Source organism: Equus quagga, chromosome 13 (assembly GCF_021613505.1).
Source record: "Equus quagga isolate Etosha38 chromosome 13, UCLA_HA_Equagga_1.0, whole genome shotgun sequence".
Taxonomy (NCBI): Eukaryota; Metazoa; Chordata; class Mammalia; order Perissodactyla; family Equidae; genus Equus; species Equus quagga.
The window spans coordinates 54,435,029-54,457,221 of record NC_060279.1 but is presented as its reverse complement, the minus strand read 5'-3'; the positions used below and the strand labels follow the sequence as shown (position 1 = coordinate 54,457,221).

Sequence of the window (22,193 nt, the reverse complement as noted above, 5' to 3'; positions counted from 1 at the left end):
GAAGGAAACTTCATAGGGGGACCGGAACATGTCCAGGAAAAGCAGAGATCCCGCCTCTGCCTCGGCTTGCACCATGTCTGTCTAGGAACCTCTGCTCCCTGCTGCCCGGCTCTGAGCCTCTGGGCAGGCACCTTCGCCTCGGGGCCTCACAGTCTGCGAGGACTAGAGGAGAGCAGGGCGTTAGCTGTTGTTCCTTCTCTGTCCCCTTGCACTGGACTTCGTGTGCCCCAGATGCCCCATCAGCCCCTCCGGAGTAAATACGTGGATAAAGGAGACGATCGGATTAGAAGCAGGACGTCACGGGAGGAGAGCAAGAGAAGGGGTGGGTCACCAACGTGCAAAGCGAAGGAAAAGGACCCCAAGTCACGGGAGTGGGAAGGAAAAGAACAAAAAGCAGCAGTTCTGATGTTTTACTCTCAAAGTAGGCAAGTCCAACCACCTGCATTCTGGCAGATGTGCTGCTGCGGGGAGGTGGAGAGAATCAGAGGGCACGAGAGCGTCTAATGCCCAGAGGAAAGCCTGGCTGCCGGCGACTGCGGCTGCCTCATCAACAATGGCTGTTTCGCCAGGGCCGGGGGCTCTGCATGGGGAGGGGAGGAGAGCACGGAGGCGGCCAGGCCACTCCTGGAACCTCCGAGGAAGGGGAGTGGGGTCTGGGAAAAGGGGACAAGGCTGGTTATCGAGGAATCCTCTCACCAGAAGACCTTGCTCAAGGCCAGGGTAAGAAACGGGGGAGGTTTTCAAACTCGAGACCCTAAGAGAAGGAGGGAGAGTGCGGTTTTGATAAAAATAAAATCTAAACAAAGGATGAGGCAGACAGTGGCAGGGTGCGCTGTGTGCTCTCAGGGGGCCAGGATGGGAAGCTGTGGAGGGCAGGACCCAAAAACCAAGAAACAGCAGGAAAAGGACAGACACATTCACACAGTGCAGCTGGAAAAGGAGACGCTGTCTGTGAGCGTAACCATCTGGGAAAGAGAGAGAACGGCTCCGGGAGGCAAAGAGCGGGGCAGGACTGCACAGCTGTCACTGAAATCTGCAAAGGCCACGCGGGCAGCATCTAGGTTTTTGGGGGCTGGGGAAGAGGCTGTCCACGCTCCTTGGAAGAAGCAGATGTGAGGTCCGCACGGGTCTTGTGCTGACCCGAGACAGGAGAGAAACTGAGCTGGGCATTCGAGGCCTCCACGCAGGACGAGAGGCAGACCTGCGTGCAGGGTGGGGACATTATGGTGGCAAACTCTGGTCCAGGTCCAGGAGGGACGAGGTGAGAGACACCAAATGCAGCAGGAAGAAGGTAGAGCCAGGCTGCTGGTCAAAAGGGGGCCATGCTCACCGACCCAGGGAGGGAGGGGTGGCAAGGGGGGCCATGCTGGGGGTGGGGTGTCTCTTGAGGTGCTCTGCTGAGGCGAGGGGTGGAAGAGGCAAGCTCGGGACACGTGAGGCCAGGTGCCCTCAGCTCCCTGCGCCACCCACAGACGCACACCCTGTTCCAGCAGGCAGCGCCTCCGTGTGGCTGCCCTGAAACCCCCAAATCTCAGCTCTTGTGATGGGGTGCAGGGGTCCCCGAGGGTCACCATCCACCCCACCAAGCCCTCAAAGAAGGCTGCTCTCTGCTTGTGTGCCTCGAAAGACGGGCTGGTTGTGGGGAGGAGGCACTTCTCACAAAGTTCTGGGAAACTTCTTTCTTCTGAGCGGCACCACAGTCCAGGAAGAGCGGGTGGCCCGGAGGCAGGAGAGAGCGAGCAGGGGGAGAGCGTGGGGGCTGGGGGCAGACGCCAGGCTGGCCCGGAAGGACTGTGGCTGGAACCCTGACCAGCTCCAGGCAGAAGAGGGCTATGATCTATTCTGAGAGGGTTGCACGGAGTCAGACCAGGGAGGAGGCTGCTGCCAGCGCCTGCACAAGAGCTGATGGGCCTGACCAGGCGGAGAGCACAATCAGAACGCGGGCTCTGCAAAGCATGCGCTCCCCAGCCCAGCCCTGACCATTCCCGGGGGCCTGCCCCTGATAATCAGGACTGACAAGTTAACTCCAGGCTCCGGCTTCAAGATAAGACCGTACCCTCCTCGGACATGACCGCTGGCCTCATGTGGTTGGGTCCCTGCAGCCCCGGCCAGCCACTCTGTCTCAACACGTGGCGCTCAGGGGCCCTGGGGCTCACCTCCTGGGCAGAAGAGGACAGGGGCGGGGGCAGGGCAGCCATGGGGGTGCTGAAGAGGCAGGGACTCGGCTCCTGGCTTCTCCATCTTCAGAGTGAGGGGGGCTGCGACGGCATAAGCAGCAGAGACCCCCGCCACCCGGCCCTGACGCCCCAGAATTCCACAGCAGGGGACCCACAGTTTTCCGTGCAGGGAGGGAGAGAGAAGCTGTGCCTGCCTTCATCACATCAAGAAAGCGTGGGGTAGAAATAACCGAAATCTAACGCCAGGTGCCCTAAATAACAACCTCGAGCGCCTCCGTCCACTGCTCCCGGAGGCACTGTTGGTAACGCTCAGCCCTCAGAGCTTGTGAGGAAAAGACCCGGAAAGGCCCCGGCAGACGGGGAAGCACCGTGCCCCTGCTGGAGGCAGCACTGCCCCGCGGTACCCTCTTGGGGCTCAAGGGCCTCCCAGAACCTGGGGTTGAGCACGGCCTCACTCCCTGATAGCTGTGTGACCTTAACCTCTTAAGCCGAGTGAGTTAACCTCTCTGTGCCTCAGTTTCCTCATCATTAAAATGGAAATCACCCTCCTAAAGAGCCTCCAAAAAAAGCCAAAGCACAGCGAGGTGGGCTGGGACTTAGTCGCGTGGGCACTCAGGAAGGGAACGCCCCCAAGGCGGGGACAAGGCTTCTCAGCGGGGAGTGAAGATTCGGCCCGGTGCCAACGTCAAGCCTGGAGGGAAGGGGCGCAGTTTCCTTCTTGGCCACGAGGTGGCGCCCTCCGCCCAGGACCGCGCAGGGGCGACTCACCAGCTCGGCGGCGTCCTGGCCCCGCAGCAGCGGCTTCTCCTCCGGGAATCGCAGCTCCTGCAGCCCGGCCATGGTCACCTCGTGGAGCAGGAGCCCTAGAGAGGGAGGGCGAGGACCAGCGTTGGGGCCTGCGGCGGGACGCCGGGCTGGCTATGACGCTCCCGGGCGGACGAGGACAGGGCAGGCCCGGGCTGGGGCGGGGGTCCCGGGCCGCGCCCACCCCCCAGCTCCATCCCCGCATGCCCCAGCGCAGGCCGGCGCAGCTTCCCCGGGGCAGCAAGGCTCCGTCTGCGGCCTTGCCTGCTTGGCTCAGGGATGTCGTCATATTATTTGCTTTAAAAGTTAAAACGTATTTCAAAAAAGAAAGAAAAACAACACAGGATGATCCCTAAAACAATTTCAAGTAAACTTCTGCATTTATTGCGAAGCAGAGAGGTGAGTGTAGGGAGGCCAAGGGCAGGGTCAGAAGCAGACAGAAGTGCCCTGTGGTGGGAAGTGGACAGTGGGGTCCAGTAGGACACAGAAGAGTTGCGGGCTGTCCTGAGGGCTGGAAGGACCAGCCTCGGTGAGGATGCCTGGAGAGGGGAGAGGGGGCCCCTGGCAGCGTGGCAGGCAGAGGGAAGTTGAAGGAGGGGGTGCCACTCATGATGCACCACCAGCAGGCAGGGACCATACAGCTGACCATCAACCCACAGCCGCCAGACGGTAGGTCCCAGGCCCTCAGGGCTGGGTGTTCCTGGGAGACCCTCAGCCTCTGACCCTGAGGAGATAGAAAAGCTCATATGTGCACATGTGTGTAGACACGCATGCCTGTGTCTGGAGGAGCCAGTGTGGGGAAGGCAGACAGAGAGGGACTCAGGACCCCACAATCCGTCTAGCCTGGCACCACCATCCCTCACTTGAATTTCCCGATGGTACAGCTCAGAATGCACCAAGCGAGAAACTAGCCAAGGACGTGAACTGGAAATTCATAAAAGAATTAAAGTTGGTAAATAAATACATGGGAAGATATTAAAGCTCACTAGAAGTCAAAGAAATTCAAATTAAACAAGATACCTTTTTTTTTTTTTTCCCAATGGAACTGGCTAAGTTTGCAGCGCTGGCAAAGATGCGCCAAGACTGGCACTTTTCTTACGCTGCTTGTGGGTGTATCAATCGATCCACCTTTCTGGAGGGCAGTTTTGCAGAATAAATGAAGATAATTGAAAAGGCTCATACTCTCGATTCAGCAATCCTCTCTCTGGAAAGAAATTTCCTAAGAAAACCAGAGAGGGCACCCAATGATTGATCTGTAAGAAGGCTCAGCACAGTGCCATTTATAATAGGAAAAAAAACCTAGAAAACACTAAATGTCCATGAATAGGTCATTGGGTCAACAATTTGTGAAAGATTATTTAATAACATGGGAAAATGCTTGTGTCATGATAAATAGAAAAAGCAGTTCTAAAACCACACTATTATCTAAATTATAAGAATTATGAATCGTTCTGTAACACCTCTAACACCTCCTGACCTGGAAGGATGGATTCCTATTCCTCTCATCCTCCCTCCCTCCTTCCTTCCTACTTCTATTTCTAGTCTTTCTTAAGGGTGACGCCCTCAGACTTTCCCTTCTGCCCTAAAAGGAGGACACTTCCACTAGCCGGTTGGTCAGAAGACGCCCCGCCTCATCCCATCCAGGCTCCCTTGGCTTCTCCCTGTGGAGAAGCCCCGGTGACTGGGGAGTTGGCACGGTGGCTGTCTGGGACCCAAGGGCACGGGGCCTCGGATGGAACCCATTTCTGTGGCAGGCTGTCATGAGACCAAATGGCAGCCCTAGCCTTTCCCTGGGCCTCCTCCTCTCCCGTCAGAAGCAGGCAGAGTCAGCCCTCCCGTGACGTGAAGATGGCACCTCACAATTGCATGAGGGTCCCCACCCAAGTCTAGTTTGGGGTGCAGAGGTCCTAAGGCTGGGCTGGGAGCTGCTGGCCACCCAGGCTTCACAGAAGGCTGACCGAGAGCTGCAGAGACCCCTGGGAGGGCCTCATGCCCAGCAGGAAGAGGCCAAGCAGAGAGGCCCCTGGCCACCCAGGGCCCCAGGGCCGGGCACCTCCGGGCCATGCGGAGCTCTCTGCTCCCAGTGGTTTCCAGGGAAACCAGCGAACACAATGCAGATAGGCTGTATTTTTAGAAAGGCGTGTCCTCCCCCCTCCCTGCTTTCTCTCCCATCCTTTCTGATGTGTGCACACTCAGCCATCCATGGGGGGGAGCTGAAAGGAGGGCCCCCACCTGGGAAAGCCCCTCCCCCCTTAGGGCTTTTATGGCTGCCAGCCCCCGTGAACACCCAACTCGATTAAGCACCTTGGAAGCACCGAGCTGTCGCCGCCCTCACCAGGCTTGTTATGAAATCAGCCTGGAGACCATCCTCCCCAAGGACGGTGCTATTAAAAGGGCTGGGAGTGGGCAGGGCAGGCACAGACGGCCTGTGAGGGAGGGGGTGGTGGGGAAGGGGGCTGGAGAGAAACTTTATAATCCAGGGAACTGGGAATGCCTGAGCCCACGGAAAACAGGGCCAGAACAGAGGCCAGGGTGGACATCCCCACAGAGCGCTGGCCGAGAAGTTTCCTCCTGAGAAAGTTACGATTAAAAAAAGAAAGCAGCTAGATGATAAAGTATAAGAAAATGCGATTCTTTATGAAATCAACACGTTGGCCATCTTAAACTTACCCAATGTTATATGTCAATTATATCTCAATAAAGCTGGGAAAAAAATAAAGAAAATGAGATTCCTCTAAAGCTCCCACAAGGCAGCCTAGGTCAGGTGTGCGAGGAGCGAGGTGGCACAGAGCAGGGCGGGGTGGGCAACCCCTGGGGTCTGTGAAGCAACCGTGAAGGCCCTTTTCAGTCTGCCCTTTCTATTTCCCTCCCATCCCTGATTCCTTAAAGACAAACATAGGTCGTTAGACCAAACGGGGCTGAGACGAATTCCAGCCTTCCTTGGATCAGTGGTCGGGCTGGAGTCATGAAACCACGGCCAATATTTCTTCCGGATCACTCACTGCCTAGCGTTATTTTGGGCAAATCACCGAAAGGATTGCTTATCTGCAAAATGGGCACGTTAGCCTTTCTGAGGTCCGCCTCAGAAAGCTCTGAGGGGCAACAGAGACAATGAATAGAAAAATGCCTTTAGGAAATGGAAGATTTTTATATTTATTTGCACAGGACAAAAATAACCTCACGTAGGCGAGCTGGGGGTTCCTTACCTTCCTCCGCCTACTTGAGACAACTCTGGCGTTCTCTTCCGCCTGGCTGCTGTTCAAGGAAGGGTTCCCACCTTCGGGTAGAGGGACCACACTGATGTTTGCAACAGAAGGACGGGAAAGGGACGAGGGACAGCAAACTCTTCACTGGGGTGACAGAGATGTGAGTGGCCCCTGGTGAATGTGGGTGGATTCTTTAGGAGGAATTGCATTTCTTTTCTTTTCTTTTCTTTCTTTTTTTTTTTTTAGGGTATGCTTTTTGGTGAGGAAGATTGGCCCTGAGCTAACATCTGTTGCCAATCTTCCTCTTTTTTTCTTCCTCCCCAAAGCCCCAGTACATAGCTGTATATCCTAGTTATAGGTCATTCTACTTCTTTTGTGTGGGGTGCTGCCTCAGCACGGCTTGATGAGCGGTGCTAGGTCCGCATCCAAGATCCGAACCGACGAACCCGGGCCACCGAAGCAGAACATGCGAATTTAATCACTACACCACTGGGCTGGCCCCAGGAATTGCATTTCTTTTCAATTACTTCTGCTTGCTGACTTGTGTCTCTTTAAATGAGACTCTATGCTGAGACCTGGGCCACGTGAACCCTCAGATTTATTAGGGTTAAAAATATAAGCGATTGCTATGGTCATTTCTGAAACTGTTCAATAAATATTCAATTACATTGAGCAGGAGTAGTTACACAGCCTACGGAATAAAGCAGCAGCCGTGGCCTGGGAAGCCCTGGTCAGTGAGAGGGGATGTCTGGGAACAGACTGTGGGGGTTTGGGGTTGTCTCCACAACTGGGGCTCCAGCCAGCACTTGGTGCTCAGGGGCAGAGGAGAGAAGGGTTGTCAATTCAGGGACGATGCTGCACGATAAGAATCGCTCCCCACCTCAAAAGCCCTGTAGCTGTCCACTGAGAAACTCAAGAACTGAAGGAGAAGAAAGGCAAGATGTAAACCAAGGAAAGTTAGTGTCTGCAGGAGAACCCGGACAGAGGAACCAGACCTTGTGGGACAGGGAGAAACCGAGTGTACGAGAAAAGAGGCAGGACTGTGGGACGCTGTGGATTCTTTCAACCACAAGAGTGAGGGGACCCTGGCAGGTCATGCTCGAGGTTATGGTCCAAGGTGCCCTGTGGATGCTGCACTCCTGAAAGTCCTGGTTATAAGGTCCCATTATTATGAGAAAAGCCACAAGCAAATGAAATAAGATGCAGCACGGAGCAGAGTCAAACTGGGCCTGGCCAGCTTCATCCTGGGGAGAAGTCTGCGTCACAGATAAAGAAAGACATTGCAGAGGGTGAGCACGTGACTCATGTCCGAGCCTGTGCCCCCACACACCCTTCCACCCACACCACGCCAGTACCATGGTTTGAAAGGAAGTCCCAGAGACCAGGGGCCCCAGGAATCAGAACTCAACTTCCAACCGCACTAAGTGAGGGGGTTGGAGCCGTCCAGGTAGCTGGCTCCTCACATGACTCTCCCTGTCCCTATCCTGACCTCAGATGGCTGGGACAGCACTGGGGGAGGGGCTGGGCTGGAGACTAGACCTGCCCTCGGCGTCCCCATCTCACAGATGAGAAAAAAAGGCACAGGAGCGAGTGACTGTTGCAAGTCCCCCAGTGGCAGATCCAGGAAAGGAACCCAGAGCCCATAATCGAAACCCCACTCTACGTGTATTCTGCCTCCCCAGGTAGATGGCCCAACACGACAATGCAGGGGACATGATTTTTTTCCTGGCCTAGCCTCCATTTCCTCTGTCTACTTACAGCCCCTGATTTATTCCAACCCAAAGTTGACCAATTCTCCTGCTTTTTCCTTGATTTGAGCCTATGAATTCCTACCTTGCCCACAACCATTGCCACCCTGCCAACCACACATACACACACACACACACATTTGTCCTTCCAGCACATTCCCACTGTGCTTAAGGCAGCCATATATATATATATATATATAAGTTGCTAAAGTTTATTTTTTTATTGAGGTTACATTGGTTTAAAACATTATATAAATTTCAGGTATATATCATATTTTGATTTCTGTGTAGACTACATCATGTTCACCCCCCAAAGCCTAACTGCCCTCTGAGGGGCAGCCCTCTTTGGACTCTGACCCTCACCACTAAAGACCCCCACCGACGCAGGAGCACATTCTTTTTTTTTTAAAGATTTTACTTTTTCCTTTTTCTCCCCAAAGCCCCCCAGTACATAGTTGCATATTCTTCGTTGTGGGTCCTTCCAGCTGTGGCATGTGGGGTGCCGCCTCAGCGTGGCTTGATGAGCAGTGCCATGTCCGCGCCCAGGATTCAAACCAACGAAACACTGGGCCGCCTGCAGCGGAGCGCGCGAACTTAACCACTCGGCTACGGGCCAGCCCCTGCAGCAGCACACTGTACCCACAGGAAGCATGTGCCTTTGTTCATGCCGTTCCCTCTGCTTGGGATGCCTTTCCCCATCACATCCCTACAATAATAATAATAATAATAATAACCAATCATTAATGTTTTCTGCTGACACTTGATATGTTTTTGTTGAATGAGATGAAATGAATGAATGATTCTTCACTCAGACTGCAAATTATCAGACAACGGATAACATTCAGTGTTGGCGAGACCCGTGGGGAAACAATACATACTCTTCAGAGACTTAATTGGATTGTAGTGGGTTCAACTTTATTTGGAGGGCAACTTGGTAGTTCGTAAAAATGCAAATATCTGTCAATACTGCAATTCTGTCTTTAGGTATTTCTCCTAAAGAAAAATGCCCAAGTGTACACCCAGAGGCCATGCGTGAGGTACCCACTGCAGCACTGTTTGGAACAGTAAAACAAGTGGAAACGACCCAAATGAATGTCAGGAGAATCGTCAAATAAACTATGGAACATCTACACCCCGGAGCGTCACACGGCTATTTAAAAAATGAGGTAGCTGCACTCAGACAGGGAAAGCATTCTAAAACAAGCAGTTAAGAGAAAAAGGCATGTCACAGAATAATAAGGATAAATAAGCCCATTTATGTAAAATATATATGCATGGAACAGGCACATATATTTTCAAATTTAAAAAAAAGGACTTCAAATGATTCAGGGTAACCGTAACAATGCTTATCTCCAGGGAAGGATATAAGTTTGGAAGGGTATAAAAGATTTTTATTCTACATGCAGATTTTATCAAATCTAAGATATTACTGATTATAACTCATGCTAAGGTTTTATGTACCAATAGAAGAGGAAAAAACACTGCCAATTAAATTAAGACATAATACTTCCCTCCACCTTTTAACTTTTTATTTTGAAATAATTTTAGACTTATAGAAAAATTGAAGAAAAAACAAAGCATGGAAGTTTCCTATATACCCATCTCCCAGCTTCCCCTAACGTGATCAGGCTACAGAAACATAATACAATTAGCGAGACCAGGAAATAAAACACCGATACAATACTGTTAAGTAATCTACAGAGCTGAAGCGGATTTCACCAGTTTCCCCAACAATGCCCCAATCCAGAATGCCACATTGCATTTAGTCCTTATGCAGTGTCCTCCGACGGGAGACAGCTCCTCAGGCTGTCTTTGTCTTTCATGACGTTGACACTTTTGAAGAATATTGATCAGTTAAATCTGTAGGATGTCCCCCAATTTGGGTTTTTCTGTTGTTTTCTTACGATTAGAACAATGTCATGCATTTTTGGCAAGAATACAACAGAAGTGATCTGTTCTTCTCACCGCATCCTATCGGGGGGACGTGATGTCAATCTGGATGTTACCCTGGATGTTACCCGTGATCACTTGCTAAGGTGGTGCCTGCCGTCTCCAGGGTGAAGTTACTAATTTTCCCTTTATAATTAATAAGTATCTTGTGGGAAGATACTTTGAGACTACGCAAACATCCTGTTTCTCATCATACTTTTGCTCACTAATTTTAGCAAGCATTGATGATCCTTGCCTACAATTATTACTGTGGTGTTTGCTTAATGATACTTTTCTATTTCCATGATCTCTTCATTTATTAATTGGAATTCTCTCGTAAGAAAGAGCTGTCCTTTCTCCTCCTTTTACTTTTTATTCAATTATTTATTTACATTGGGATAGACTCACAGATATCTATTTTATTCTATGGGTTATAATCCACTGCTATCATTATTTCTTTCACTGCTCAAACTGTGCCAGATTTGGCCATTGAGGTTCCTTCAAGTTGGCTTTTGGGTCCTTTCACCAGGCATCCATTGTTTTTTGGGTAGTTTCTTATTTTCTAGTATCATATGATATTCTAAACTCATCTTGTATTTTCTCTGCCTTGGCCCTGGAATCAACCACATCTCCAAGGAGCCCTGGTTCCTTTTGTCAGAGAATGCTGTTTAGAAACCAAGATCTGGGCACCAGGTGTGCTCATTGCTGCTGGGCTGTCATTGTTCTCGGCCGTCTCAGCAGGCAGAGCCAGGAAATCTAAGTTTACTAACACACACACTCATTAACACTTCTATATGTATCCATCTGTATATATAGCAAAAACCTGGAATTTATACCGATACCTTTAATTCCAATTCAACACCACAAGGTTTAGTCTAACTTTCCCCCTTTATTTGTAATTTTTTTCTCCATGATGAGAAACTGATTCTCATTATCCATAATGTTTTTGCTTATTTGTTTATTACACACAAAGTAATTTCTGAACTGCTACTCACATGAGTTCTTATCATTCAGAACATTTTTGTACCTACTTTACTTTTTTTTGTACTTTAGACTTTTAGACTTAGACCCAGATTTTAAAAAGCATCTATCTCTGTTGTGAATTCTTAAAAAGGCAAACGTAAGTGAAATAAATTGTTTACGGTCTTCCTGAGACTTCTCCACATTCAGGGTCCTCTGCCTCCAGACTGTCACCCTGTCTTGAAGTTGTTATTGTTGCTGCCCGTGTCTCTCCACGTGGTCCCTGCTCCTCCGACATCAGGAACGTGAGTGGGGCAGCATCTCCCAAGGGTGCTGGCCCACCATCTCCAGGATTTCCCTCCACGCTGCAAATTCTGATGCACACGTGGTGGCAATGACAGCAGCCCTGATGCCCACCTTACCGACAGAGACTGTATTTTAGAGATATTAAAGTATGAAAAAAATGTGCATTTTAGAGTTGACATACATAGCTTTATGGTAAAATTTTCTTCCATTGAGGCACAGCACCAATGTGTGAACTCTGTTTCTGTACACAGCATGGCTCCGGGCATTAAACACAGACATAAACCTCCAACCCCAAGACCAAGGGCAGGGGCAGGTGGAACTGGAATCCCACTAACACATTCCATGTGGGCGGCTTCTGTATGGAGCCAGTAAAAAAGTCCTGCTGTGACAGGGACTGCTAATTGTCCCCCAATATCTGCTCTCCCCTTCCTCCTTAATAATAGAGCCCAAAATTTTAGACGGGCAGGTGGACAATGGGAATAAAGGCTATTTATGACAATGTGACAACGTTCTGCCAGTGAGACATAAATGGAAGCATGTGACCTTGGGGTAGTGTTCTCAAAAGGAGGAGACATGCCATTCTCAACCCTTCCTCCTTCCTGCTGGCTGGAATTCAGATGTGACGATGGGAGCTTAAACAGCCATTTTGGACCCCAAGGCAGGACATTAAAGGTAACAAAGTGGCAACAAAGAAGGAGTCTAGGTACCTGAGAATCATAAAGTCACGATTCTGGATGGCCTATCTCCAGACTCTGTTAATGAAAGAGCAAAATATACTTTTATCTTGAATAATCTATTAATGTCCTGGGTATTTTGTCACATGCAGTTGAAGCTAATCTAAACTTGGGACATTTTTCTTGGAGACCCACCCTGACATGCTAAAGGAACTCAAGAAAAAGGGAAAGGATGGGGTTTGGCCAAGAGCTGATCCAGAACCCCCAGTTCCTCTCTTCAGTGGGCAGCACAAGCTGTGAAGCTGTTCTCTCCATCCTCCGTTCTCCCCGTCCTCCGTTCTCCCCGTCCTCCGTTCTCTCCGTCCTCCCTTCTCCCCGTCCTCCCTTCTCCCCGTCCTCCCTTCTCTCCGTCCTCCGTTCTCTCCATCCTCCGTTCTCTCCATCCTCCGTTCTCTCCATCCTCTCTTCAACAAGTGAGCCAGCACCTTCCACCCACCCCTCACCAGCTCACAGCATCACCATGACCTACATTAAAAAGTTAAAAAGCTCAGTTTGCACTTTTTGCCACAAATTCTCAAGTTGCTTTAACACAGGTGCCTCAATTCGGCTGTGTATCTTTGCCTAATTTGGCGAATTTCCCAGAAACAAAGACACACTCATCTGTCTGGGATCTCTGTGCAGGATCCAGAGGGGAGCCCAGGCTCCTGGGTCTGCAGGACGGCCCGCGGCAGAGCGAGCCCGAGCGGCAGCTTTCTTCCCGGGTGCTTTTCTCACAGGAGCCCCCACTCCTCTGACGGGCCTGAGGTGCTAGTGTTTGAGGAACAGCATTCACCCGGCAGAGAAGCCCCTACTCTAAGCAGCTGCCAGAGTCTTCCTGCCGCGAATCCAACGTCTGCAGAAGGGGCCCTGTGTCGGGGCCGCTCCACGCCCAGACCCTTTCTTCTCGTCACAGCACCTGGCTTCCCTTTAATGTCATCCTGCCCCATTCTCAGTCCACGTGGTTCAGGCAAGAATGACCACACCCCCAGGGTGGCCAAGTGGCCCAGGCGTAAGCCATTCATTCCCTCCATTCATTCATTCACCACATCCTGACTGAACATCTACTATGTGCCAGGCGCTGTTCTGGGCACCGGAGATACAATACTGACCATTCCAGACTAACAGTAAAAGGTGAAAGATTGACAAGATCTGAAGAGAAACCAGAGGATGACCGTTACAGGCTAATTACAGACCGTTACAGTCCTCTGTCTGTAGAACTTTCTAGGGGGGAGGCAATCAATCAACAGATCTAAACACGGGGTGTGTCAGACATGCTAAGTGCAGAGGAAGCAATGTCCGAGACAGGGACAGAGAGCGGGCCTCCCTGAGACGGCGCCAAGAGCAAGGACGTGAGGGGGTGAGCGAGAGGGCCTGTGGGTGTCTGGAAGCTTCTCAGGGCAGAGGGAACAGCAGTGCAAAGGCTGTGAGGCAGCACCTGCCTGGCGTGTCCTGGTAAAGGCAAGAGAGCAGGGGCGGCTGGAGCAGAGTGAGTCCGGGGAGAAGGAGGTCTGGCGACAAAGGGGCCGCAGCAGGAGGCCTCAGCCCCATTTCCCTTGAAGGTGGTTAGAAAAACTCTGGTTTTTCTCCGAGTGAAGCGCCCAGGAGGGTTTTGAGCAGAGGAGGGATGTGACAGGATTTCCTTTTTAAAGGCTCCCTCCTCTGCCATGGGTGGAGCAGACCCGGGGGGTGAGGGTGGAAACAGGAAGACCAGCGACTGCAATCATCCAGAAGAGAGATGTTGACGGCTTCCGCAAGGCTGGGTGGAGGTGGGGAGAGTCCTCGGATCCTGGGAATGCTCAGAAGGTGGAGCCAATGGGAGCTGCGGGCGGGTCAGATGTGGGGTATGAGACAGGGGGCATCGAGGTGACCTGGGTTTTGTTCTGGGCCACTGGAGGCAGAGAGGTGTCATTTATGAGTTGGGAAGAAGGGCTGGGGGGAAGTCCAGGGGGCTGGTCTTAGACCTGAGCCAGCTGGAGATGCAAATGGCAGGTGGATGTAAGAGTCTGCACTTCAGGGGAGGGGCTGGGGTAGGACACATCACCACAGAAATGGTGTTTGAACTCACAAGCCTAGGCAAGGCCAGCTCGGGAGGGAATGAGGACAGAGAAGATGCCCCAGGGCTGAGCCCTAGAGAAAGGAGATGAGGAAAAAGCAGCGAAGTAGAGCAAGAAGGAACAGCCAGTGAGGTAGGGGATGGGGGAACAGCACACGGCCCAGCCTGAGAGACGGTTCACGGGGGCACGTGGGCTCCAATCAGGACCAGGCCTTGGCTGGAAGCCTTGGGGAAGCGCTCTGTGTGGGGTTATCAGGAGGATGGTCTGTGAGCCAGCAGCCATCTTGTCATCACGAGGAAGGGCCTAACTTAGAACTAAACCAACCCACAGAACTGAACTGACAGGAGTGGGGGAGAGAGAGCCTGACGTGGCCCTACGTCCGCCAGGCTGCACAGACACCCTGCCTTCCCCTCTTCATGTCAGTCTAAATTCAGTTTCTGTCACTTGCAACCAAGAGACCTAACATAGTTGTAAGTGAGCAAAAGTGAGGCCATCTTGTTTTGCTAAATGGTTCCAGTCTCTCTTCTGGGTCACTGCTCGCTGCTCTGCACGTCCTCTGAAACATTCACATGCTCTCCTGATTTATGGCCTCTGCTTACGCATGTACTCCCCGATAGCTTGATAAATTAAAACTTTCTTCTATGAGTTTCTCTTCAGGAACAGGCTGACCACAGGTGGGAAACACACCCACAAGGCATCCATCACAGCTGACAGGAGAATGGAACAATGTGATGCCTGGAGCCCGTCACGCCTGGAGACTAAAATCCCTGGCCCCCTCCTCACTGCCCATTTTCCCTATGTGACTACCTCAAGATTCTGTAATCCTTGAAGGGTTTTTGAGACATTAGTCACCCATCTTCCAATTAGCCAGCTAATCTAATTAGACTCCCTTTCTCCATCTCTAACTTGTGATTAATTGGCTCAGATGGCGGTGAGCAGAGCGAGCCCATTGCTTGGTATCATAGTGTCGAAGGTCTTCTCTCCTGCCTGGTCCAGAGGGGCCCAGTGAAGCCCAGCATCCCGCCCATCCATCTGGCCATCACATCCAGGCAGCCAGGCCCAGGTGTGGGGTCAGAGGGCTGATGGGCTTAGAGGCAGGACTCGCCCACCGCACTCGAATGGCACCGCCGCAGTGCACTCTAGCAGTTCGGGTCTTTTCCAATGCAGCCACTTCCGTCAGATGAGTGCAAAGCTGTGATGCTATAAAGCTCCCCCAGAACCTCCTGGGGCTACAGTCCTCCTGGAGGACCACCTCAGATTACAAGGGACCTCCAGGTCACCCCGACCACTGCCCCTCTCGGCCCCATTCCAGGAGGTGGAGTTCGCAGCGAATCCTCTGGGGTTGGCAGGGCTCCGGGAGCAGTGGACTCAGAGCTGTCCCCTTATGGATGAGGCCAAGGCACACGCCAGCACTCGGGGTGGGACAGGACCAGGTCCTCCAGGCAACTCGAAGGAGAGCCACTCGCTTCCCTGCCCCACCCTGAGGCCCCAACAGCACATACCTACTCCCGAACAGCAACACGGGAAATACTGGTAAAGCCACTTTCAGAGCCCAAGCCTGGCCGCTGGAGCAGGCTGTCAGGAAAGTTTCGGCTGCACAGAATATGACCCCGGGGGCTGCAAACCTCGGACTTGGCTCTGGAACCTCCCAGTCTGGGGAGAAGACATCCCAGAAATATTCCCCCTGTCTCCTCCAGGGAGGTTGGGGTCCCCTCTCCATCTCACCTGCCTAGGATGGGGTGCACCTGCCCTCCCATCCCCTCCAACAGGTGAACTGAAAGAGCACCCAGGTCCTGAAAGGGATGTGTTATGTGGCTGAAGATGCGCGGTCCTTCCGGCTGGAGTATACATTTCATCCGTGGTTTGGAGTTTAAAGCACTTGAGGATTAAGCAAGGGGAGGGGCGCATAATGAGAGCTTTCCCGTTCTGACACGGAGACCAGGTGTGCATGAGATAGGCTGGAGCGCACATCCTGTCGATGCCTGGGTGATGCTCTCTCTCCTGCTGACCAAACGGTGTCGCGGTGCTCTCCCATCTGACCCTCACTCAGGACTACCTCATGCGCTCAGCCAGGCTCAGCCAAGGTCACACGTCCAGACCCCAACCCAGCGGCCTGTCCACCACTCCACGGTGCCACCCTGGCAGAGGCGGAGGCCCCGAGTCTAACCCGTACTCACCCCACAATGGTTTCCTGGGGCTGCTATAACAAATTGCCACAACCTGAAACAAGACACATTTACTGCCGCACAGTTCCGGAGCTCAGAAGTCCAAAATCAGTCGCACTGGGCAGAAATCAAGGTGTTGGCAGGACCACTCTCCCTCTGGAGGTTCAAGGGGAATCTGTTTTCCTGCCCTCTCCAGCTTCTAGAGCTGTGTTCCTCACATTGCTTGGCTCAAGGCCCCTTCCTCCATCTTCAAGGCGGGCAGGGTGAGCATCACACTGCAGCCACCGCATCCCCTCCTTCTGCGGTCTGTGTGAATGTCCCTCGGCCTCCCTCCTATGAGGACACACGTGGTTGCATTTGGGGCCCCTCTGACGCTGCAGGATAACCTCCCCTCTCAAGATCCTTAATCACAGCTACAAAGTCTCTTTTGTCATGTAAGGTAACATTCGCAGGTTCCAGGATTGGGATCTGAATATCTTTGGGGGACTGATAGCCGAGCACACGTGCATGCGCACAACGCACGCACACACACCCATGTGCTTACAGCTCTGACTTTGCCAGAACTGCTCACTTGGCCCACAGCGGCTTCCTCCTCCCTCTACTTATGGAAAGCTGACTTCAACGTCCACCTTGAATGACCCCTTCTCCCTCGAGTCCTCAAGAACACAGCCTCTCCACAACCCGGACTCAGCTCTTCTTCAGAATGCCCACGGGCCAGGTTTCATCAGAACCCCCGCACTTAGCACTTTCCCAAGGCCTTTGTTCATTTTTAGTTTTTTAAAAATAGAACCTGAATTTCATGTAATACACATCCGCTGAGAAACATCAGAAAAACAAAAGAGCCAAAGAACTCAAGATCACATACAATCCTGCTAACCAGAGGAGACCACTGTTAAATTATTCCTTACATCCTTTCATTCTTTTTTCAAGGCTGATCTATATGCTGAAAAGGAATTTTTTTTTTAAAACCAAAAACACTGTTTTGAAACATCTTTTGGACTCTGGAGCCAGATATCCGGGTTCAAATTCCAGCCAGCCACTTATCATCTGTGTGACCTCTGGCAAGTCACTTAACCTCTCTGTGCCTCAGTTTTCTTATCTGTAAAAAGGAGGGAAAAATAGCACATACCTCACAGGGCTGTTATGATGATGAGTTAATGTATAGAAACTGCACTTAGGACGGTGTCTGGCACACGGCAAATGCCATATCGGTGTGAGCTGTCATCACCATTATTATTACGTATATAAGGGACATCTGTTCGGGTAGATAAACAACCTTGGCAGCAGAATGGAAGCTGCCTGGGGTTCCCTGGTCTGAATGCACTCCTTAACTGCCCCGACTGTTAGGAATTTAGGTTGTTTCCAGTTTTTTTTCCTTCCATGAACAATACAGGATACACATCCTTGAACTAACACCTCTGCACTCATCTTTATTTGTTCCTAAAAATTCAACTGCTGAGTCACCCATCATATGTATTTTTAAGATTTTGATACATCATTGCCAACCTGCCCTTCATAAAAGTGGCACCGTTACCCTCCTATGCGCAGTGGAACAGCATGTCCATCTCCCCACACCCGGCCCTCACTAGTGGCCCTGGGCACGCGCAATGATTTGCACGTCTCTCCCCTCTGCCAGTAGACCACGCCTCCTGCTCATGCAGGTGTCCCCGCCCCGACACCCCAGCGCCCCAGTGAAGCAGCAAAGTTTACCAAAATAGATGAACTGGAAATGAGATTTGGGGTCATTTACCTGGGGTGAATCTCCGCCTCAGTTTCCCCCCCACAGAAAATGTAGGTCAACACACCTGCCAACAATCAAACACTATTTAAACGCAGTCTATGAAACTGTGTGGGGCTGCACAGTCCGTGCATGAAAATGACACCAAAATTCCACAAAGAACTGGCAAAAGTGTTGCTTTTTAATCACACATCAAGTGTATTTTTTAAAAATTTCCAACATCCAATACTGAGACTCCCAAGGGACCATTTCTGAGCCCAAATCTGCCATTTTAGAGCTCTCTCTGACTGTGAACCATCTTGGAAACATATCATTTGAGTACAAATGCACGAAACCATCACCCTCCTACCTGCAAATAGACCGATGTCCCACTTTTCCACATCACACTAAAGAATAAAAAAGGATCCGGCTACAAAAGGCACAGGAGTCTGTCCTCTGACGACTGCAGTGAGCTCGTGGGCGTGGGACAGCAGCCCGCTCCTCGCGATGCTAACGAGGCAGCCATTGTTCCCATCCTACTGATGAGGAGACTGAGGCTCAGAGAAGTTAAGCATTTGCTCAGGAGCTGAGAAGAACAGAGAGGAGACCCTAGAGTTCAGATCCTCTGATTCGCAAGGCCCTGCCTGCAAGACACTGGGAGAGTCTGGGAAACGCCGGCTGCCGTAAACCCAGCCGCCCGGGAAGGCTCCTGGCATGCCCCCACCACTCCCTTCTTCTCTGGAACAAACATGCTCACGCTGGGCATGACAACTCAGGGACACCCTTCCAGCCCCTTATGTGAGGGGCACCTGGCTCCGCCCGCCCCCCGGGTGTCAGAGCTGTGGATGCCCGGCCAGCAGGGCCCAACCCCAGACGTCAGACTCTGCTGAGGCTAAGCAGGGCCCCCCAGAAGCACATCTCAGGGAGGCCTGGATTGTGCAGGGAACTCAGAGAAGGAACTGGAACATCCCAGAGAAAGGGTACCAGGCGACTGGAGCAAAGGGGGAGGTGACACCCTAGGACATTGAGAAGGCAGCTCGGCGACAATGGCCCCACAACTGCCATTTGCTGACTGCCTGCCAGACCCTGCAGTCAACATGTACACACACGCTCACCTCTCCCTGTCGATGAACCCAATCAGGTGGGTACCACGATGATCCCATTTTACAGACGAGAAAGTGAAGCGTGGAGCAGCTGGGAGACTGGCCCGAGCCAGGCGGTCAGAACACAGCGGGACAGCTCAGGGCTCAGGCCTCGGGTCTGAAACCAGCCCACCTCTTCTCAGCTGTACGACGTAAGCAAGTGACTGACCTCAGTGGTAAAATGGGCATGATAGTAAAATGCAAGGATGTGAAAATGATAAACAGCTAAACAGGAGTTTAACAGAAAGCATCAGTGAAACCTGCTCCTAATGCTGACGTAGGGGCAGAGAGTTGGGACCTCAACGAAACTATCCTGGAGACACAGGCGACTGGTGCGCTCTTCGAGCCTGGACTCAGTCAACAATTATTGAGCACTTGCTGTATGTCACCACAATGAACCGGCCACCACCCTGCGACCTGCTCATCGTCCAGTGGGGAAGATGGGTCAAAATCTTGCAGCTGCATGTGAGCAGGGATAAAGTGGCGTGGGGACAGACCCAAACTTCCTAGTGGCCACCCAGCCAGGGTAGGTGGAGTGCTCCATTATAGGGACAGCCAAGGTCCAGGAACCAGATGGGAGATGAAGGCCCGGAGCCTTCCCGCCAACTCTCAGAGGGAGGGGTCAATGGTTCCATCTCTAAGACAAGAAAACTGAAGTCGGAGAGGTTGGGCAACCTGTCTGAAATCACACAGCTGGTGAGCAGTGGGGCTGGGATTTGAACCCAGATCCTTCGGACAAGGAAGAGGATGGGAGGGAGTTGGACAGAGACAGGGAAGGTGGCGAGGGAGGGATGCACTGTCTCCCAGGGCCTGGCGAGACGTGCAATGGGATCCTGTGACCGATGACAGTGACCCGGGGAGTCCTGTTTCAGCCTGGCCAAGGGCTTAGAGAGCCGGCCCAAACGGGTCGAGCCCATCTGATGAGGGAGGAGGGGCCCTGACCCCCGTACCCAGAAGATAAGGGCACACTGTTTCCAAACCCCAAAGCCTGGATCCCCGCTGAAGCCCCCCACGCATGCCTCCCGGGAGCGTTCCTCCTCCAGCCTCTTCTGGGGCTGGAAGAGGAGAAGGGGAAGGATCCAGGAGTTCCGTCTTGCACGCAGGGCTCTAAAAGCCCACGGGGTTGTAAAACCTTTCCCGGGGGGCGTGATTAACAAGTTCAGCCCTTGAGCAGTTCCCTTTGAAGTCAGGTGGGCTGCCCTGCCTCAAGTGAGCTCTACAAGAAGTTGGCAAGGGATTGGGGGCGCCAGCCCCGCGGCTAAGTGGGCTCATCTGGCACTTCTGAGCAGCTGGCCAGAGTTTCCAGGATGCCAGGAACAGCCCCCAAGGTCTCTCTGGGCCTGCCAGGAGCCAAGGAGCCCACCGCTCTTGATTTAACACGAACTCACAGCCTGAAACCACACCAGACCTCGTACCCTGCCCAGCCCCGATGCCCTCCAGTCTCCACATCACTCCCAGTTCAAGCCTCTCTCATACCCCAGGGCCTTTGTATATGCCAATCCCTCCATCCTTCGATCTGTAAGGCCACCTACCTCTTCATTAACAGAAATTCTGTCTTTTAGGGTCCAGTGCAAATGCTACCACATGCTCAAACCTCTCTGCTCCCCTCGTGCCCCCTGACTCAGACTCCACCTGTTTCCTGAGTGCACCCCCACACTGCTGCCCCCTTCCCTGTCTTGTAACAGGACTCCTGTGCTCTGTTCTCTTGCACCAGACGGTACTGGAGGTCAGGGACAAAACCCTCCCAGGCGCCAGAGGACATTTGCTGGAATCCATGTGTCCGTCTGAGGTGGACACACTGACTGAGGACCTCCACTGCCCAGGCCCTGGTGGGGTCCAGACTGTTTCCCTTTCCCAGCCCGCTTCCTCCCGTCTGGGTCTCTCCACCTCTGCCCTGGGGAAACCAGAGAAGGTGCCTGTGCAATTTGCCCTTCATGCCTGAGAGAGCATCTCCCACTCCTCCCCGCTGGGCCGGGTCCTAGCTCCCTTTCCGCGTTCCGGGCAGAGCTCAGTGTCCTCTGTTGATCTCCTGCCACAACCCTGGATGTGATCCAGCGGGCTGTCTGGCCACTTCTCCGGAGAGGCCCCAAGGCTGCACGTCCCCAGTCATCAGGGTCCAATCTGGCTTCCCACCTCCCAGGCCACTTGGCCTCTGCTCCCACTCCCAGCAAGAAACTTCTCCTCCCAGGAGAGGCGCTCAGATTGCCACAGGGCGCAGGAAATAAGAGGCCCACGGAAGGGGTCTTGTCGGGAGCCCGGGGCGCTCCTTTCTTGGGGGACCGAGCGACAGTGATTGGAGAGCAGGGGCTCTGAGCTCCCTTTCCCCTTCGGCAACCCGCCTAGTCGGCGGCTCCCGGGGGCCCGCTCCCCCGAACTGCGCTCCGGCCGCAAGCGCTCTACCCGCCGGGATGTGGGGCACCAGGACTCAGAGAGCCGAGCCGGGCGGGGCGCAGCCCCAAGTCCTCTCCGGGTCGGGCTCCGCACAGAGCAGGCAGTGCACAAGCCAGGAATTAGGTAGCATCCGCACCCGCTCCTCCTGCACGAACCCGAGCCACCCCAAACCCCGGCCACCGCGCCTGGCTCCAGCTCCAACTCCGAAAGGGGCGGGCGGCGAGGGCCGCGCCGAGGGGCGGCCGGGGGAGGCGGCCGGTACCTGTCAGCAGTTCGATCCTGTGTCCCAGCACCTTCATGTCGGCGCCCGGCGCTGCCCGGCTCGGGGCTGCGGCGTCGGGGAGCGCGCTCGGCCGAGCCGGGGAGAGGAGCGCGGGAGGCGAGGAGCGCAGCAGGAGGCGCCGCCGGATCAGCCGCGCTCGCCGCCCCCCACGCCGCGCCCCCCCTGCCAAAACGGTTTAAAAAAATCCACCAATTGCACGACCGCGCACCCCTAAAAGGCGCCCGCCGCCACCTGGTCGGGGTGAACTCCGGGAGGCGGAGGGAGCGCGCGGGGTGTGCGGGCGACGCTCGGGGAGGCGGCGGGAGGGGGCCCGGCGCGCGAACAAAGAGGCCCCGGCGCCCCCGGGCGGCGCGGTGAGGGGGCGCGGGCGGCAGCGGGGCCGTGGCCCCGGGGGTCCCCGTGCCCGGCAGGGGAGGCGAGGAGGGAGAGCCCGGGGCCTGGGGGAGGGGTTGTCGCCCTAGCGTAGGCGCAGTGTGGCCCCGGCGACCAGCGCCCGGCTCGCGGGGCTGGGGCCGGGCGCGGGGCGGGCGGCGGCCGCCAGGGCAGGGGCAGCGGGGAGAGGGCCGCGGGGCCGCCGACTCACCGAGCGATGTGAGCG

The 22,193-nt window shown here is 53.6% G+C and overlaps 1 protein-coding gene across 4 annotated transcripts in view; it reads right to left on the bottom strand.

Moving 5' to 3' along the window:
- The window catches only part of NDRG4 (NDRG family member 4), a 40,787-nt gene extending 18,600 nt beyond the window's left edge, over positions 1-22,187 (bottom strand). For 2 of the 4 annotated variants that reach the window (XM_046683281.1, XM_046683282.1), the window contains exons 1-2: positions 4,002-4,176; positions 2,946-3,040 (exon numbers count right to left, since the gene is read on the bottom strand). In XM_046683281.1, coding sequence (XP_046539237.1) covers positions 2,946-3,040; positions 4,002-4,161 — 255 coding nt within the window. In that variant the 5' untranslated portion in view covers positions 4,162-4,176. Of the gene's footprint in view, positions 1-2,945; positions 3,041-4,001; positions 4,177-21,574; positions 21,835-22,178 lie in introns of those variants that run through there. The other 2 variants (XM_046683284.1, XM_046683283.1) reach the window with 2 other exon arrangements.
- Positions 22,188-22,193: the final 6 nt, after the last annotated feature.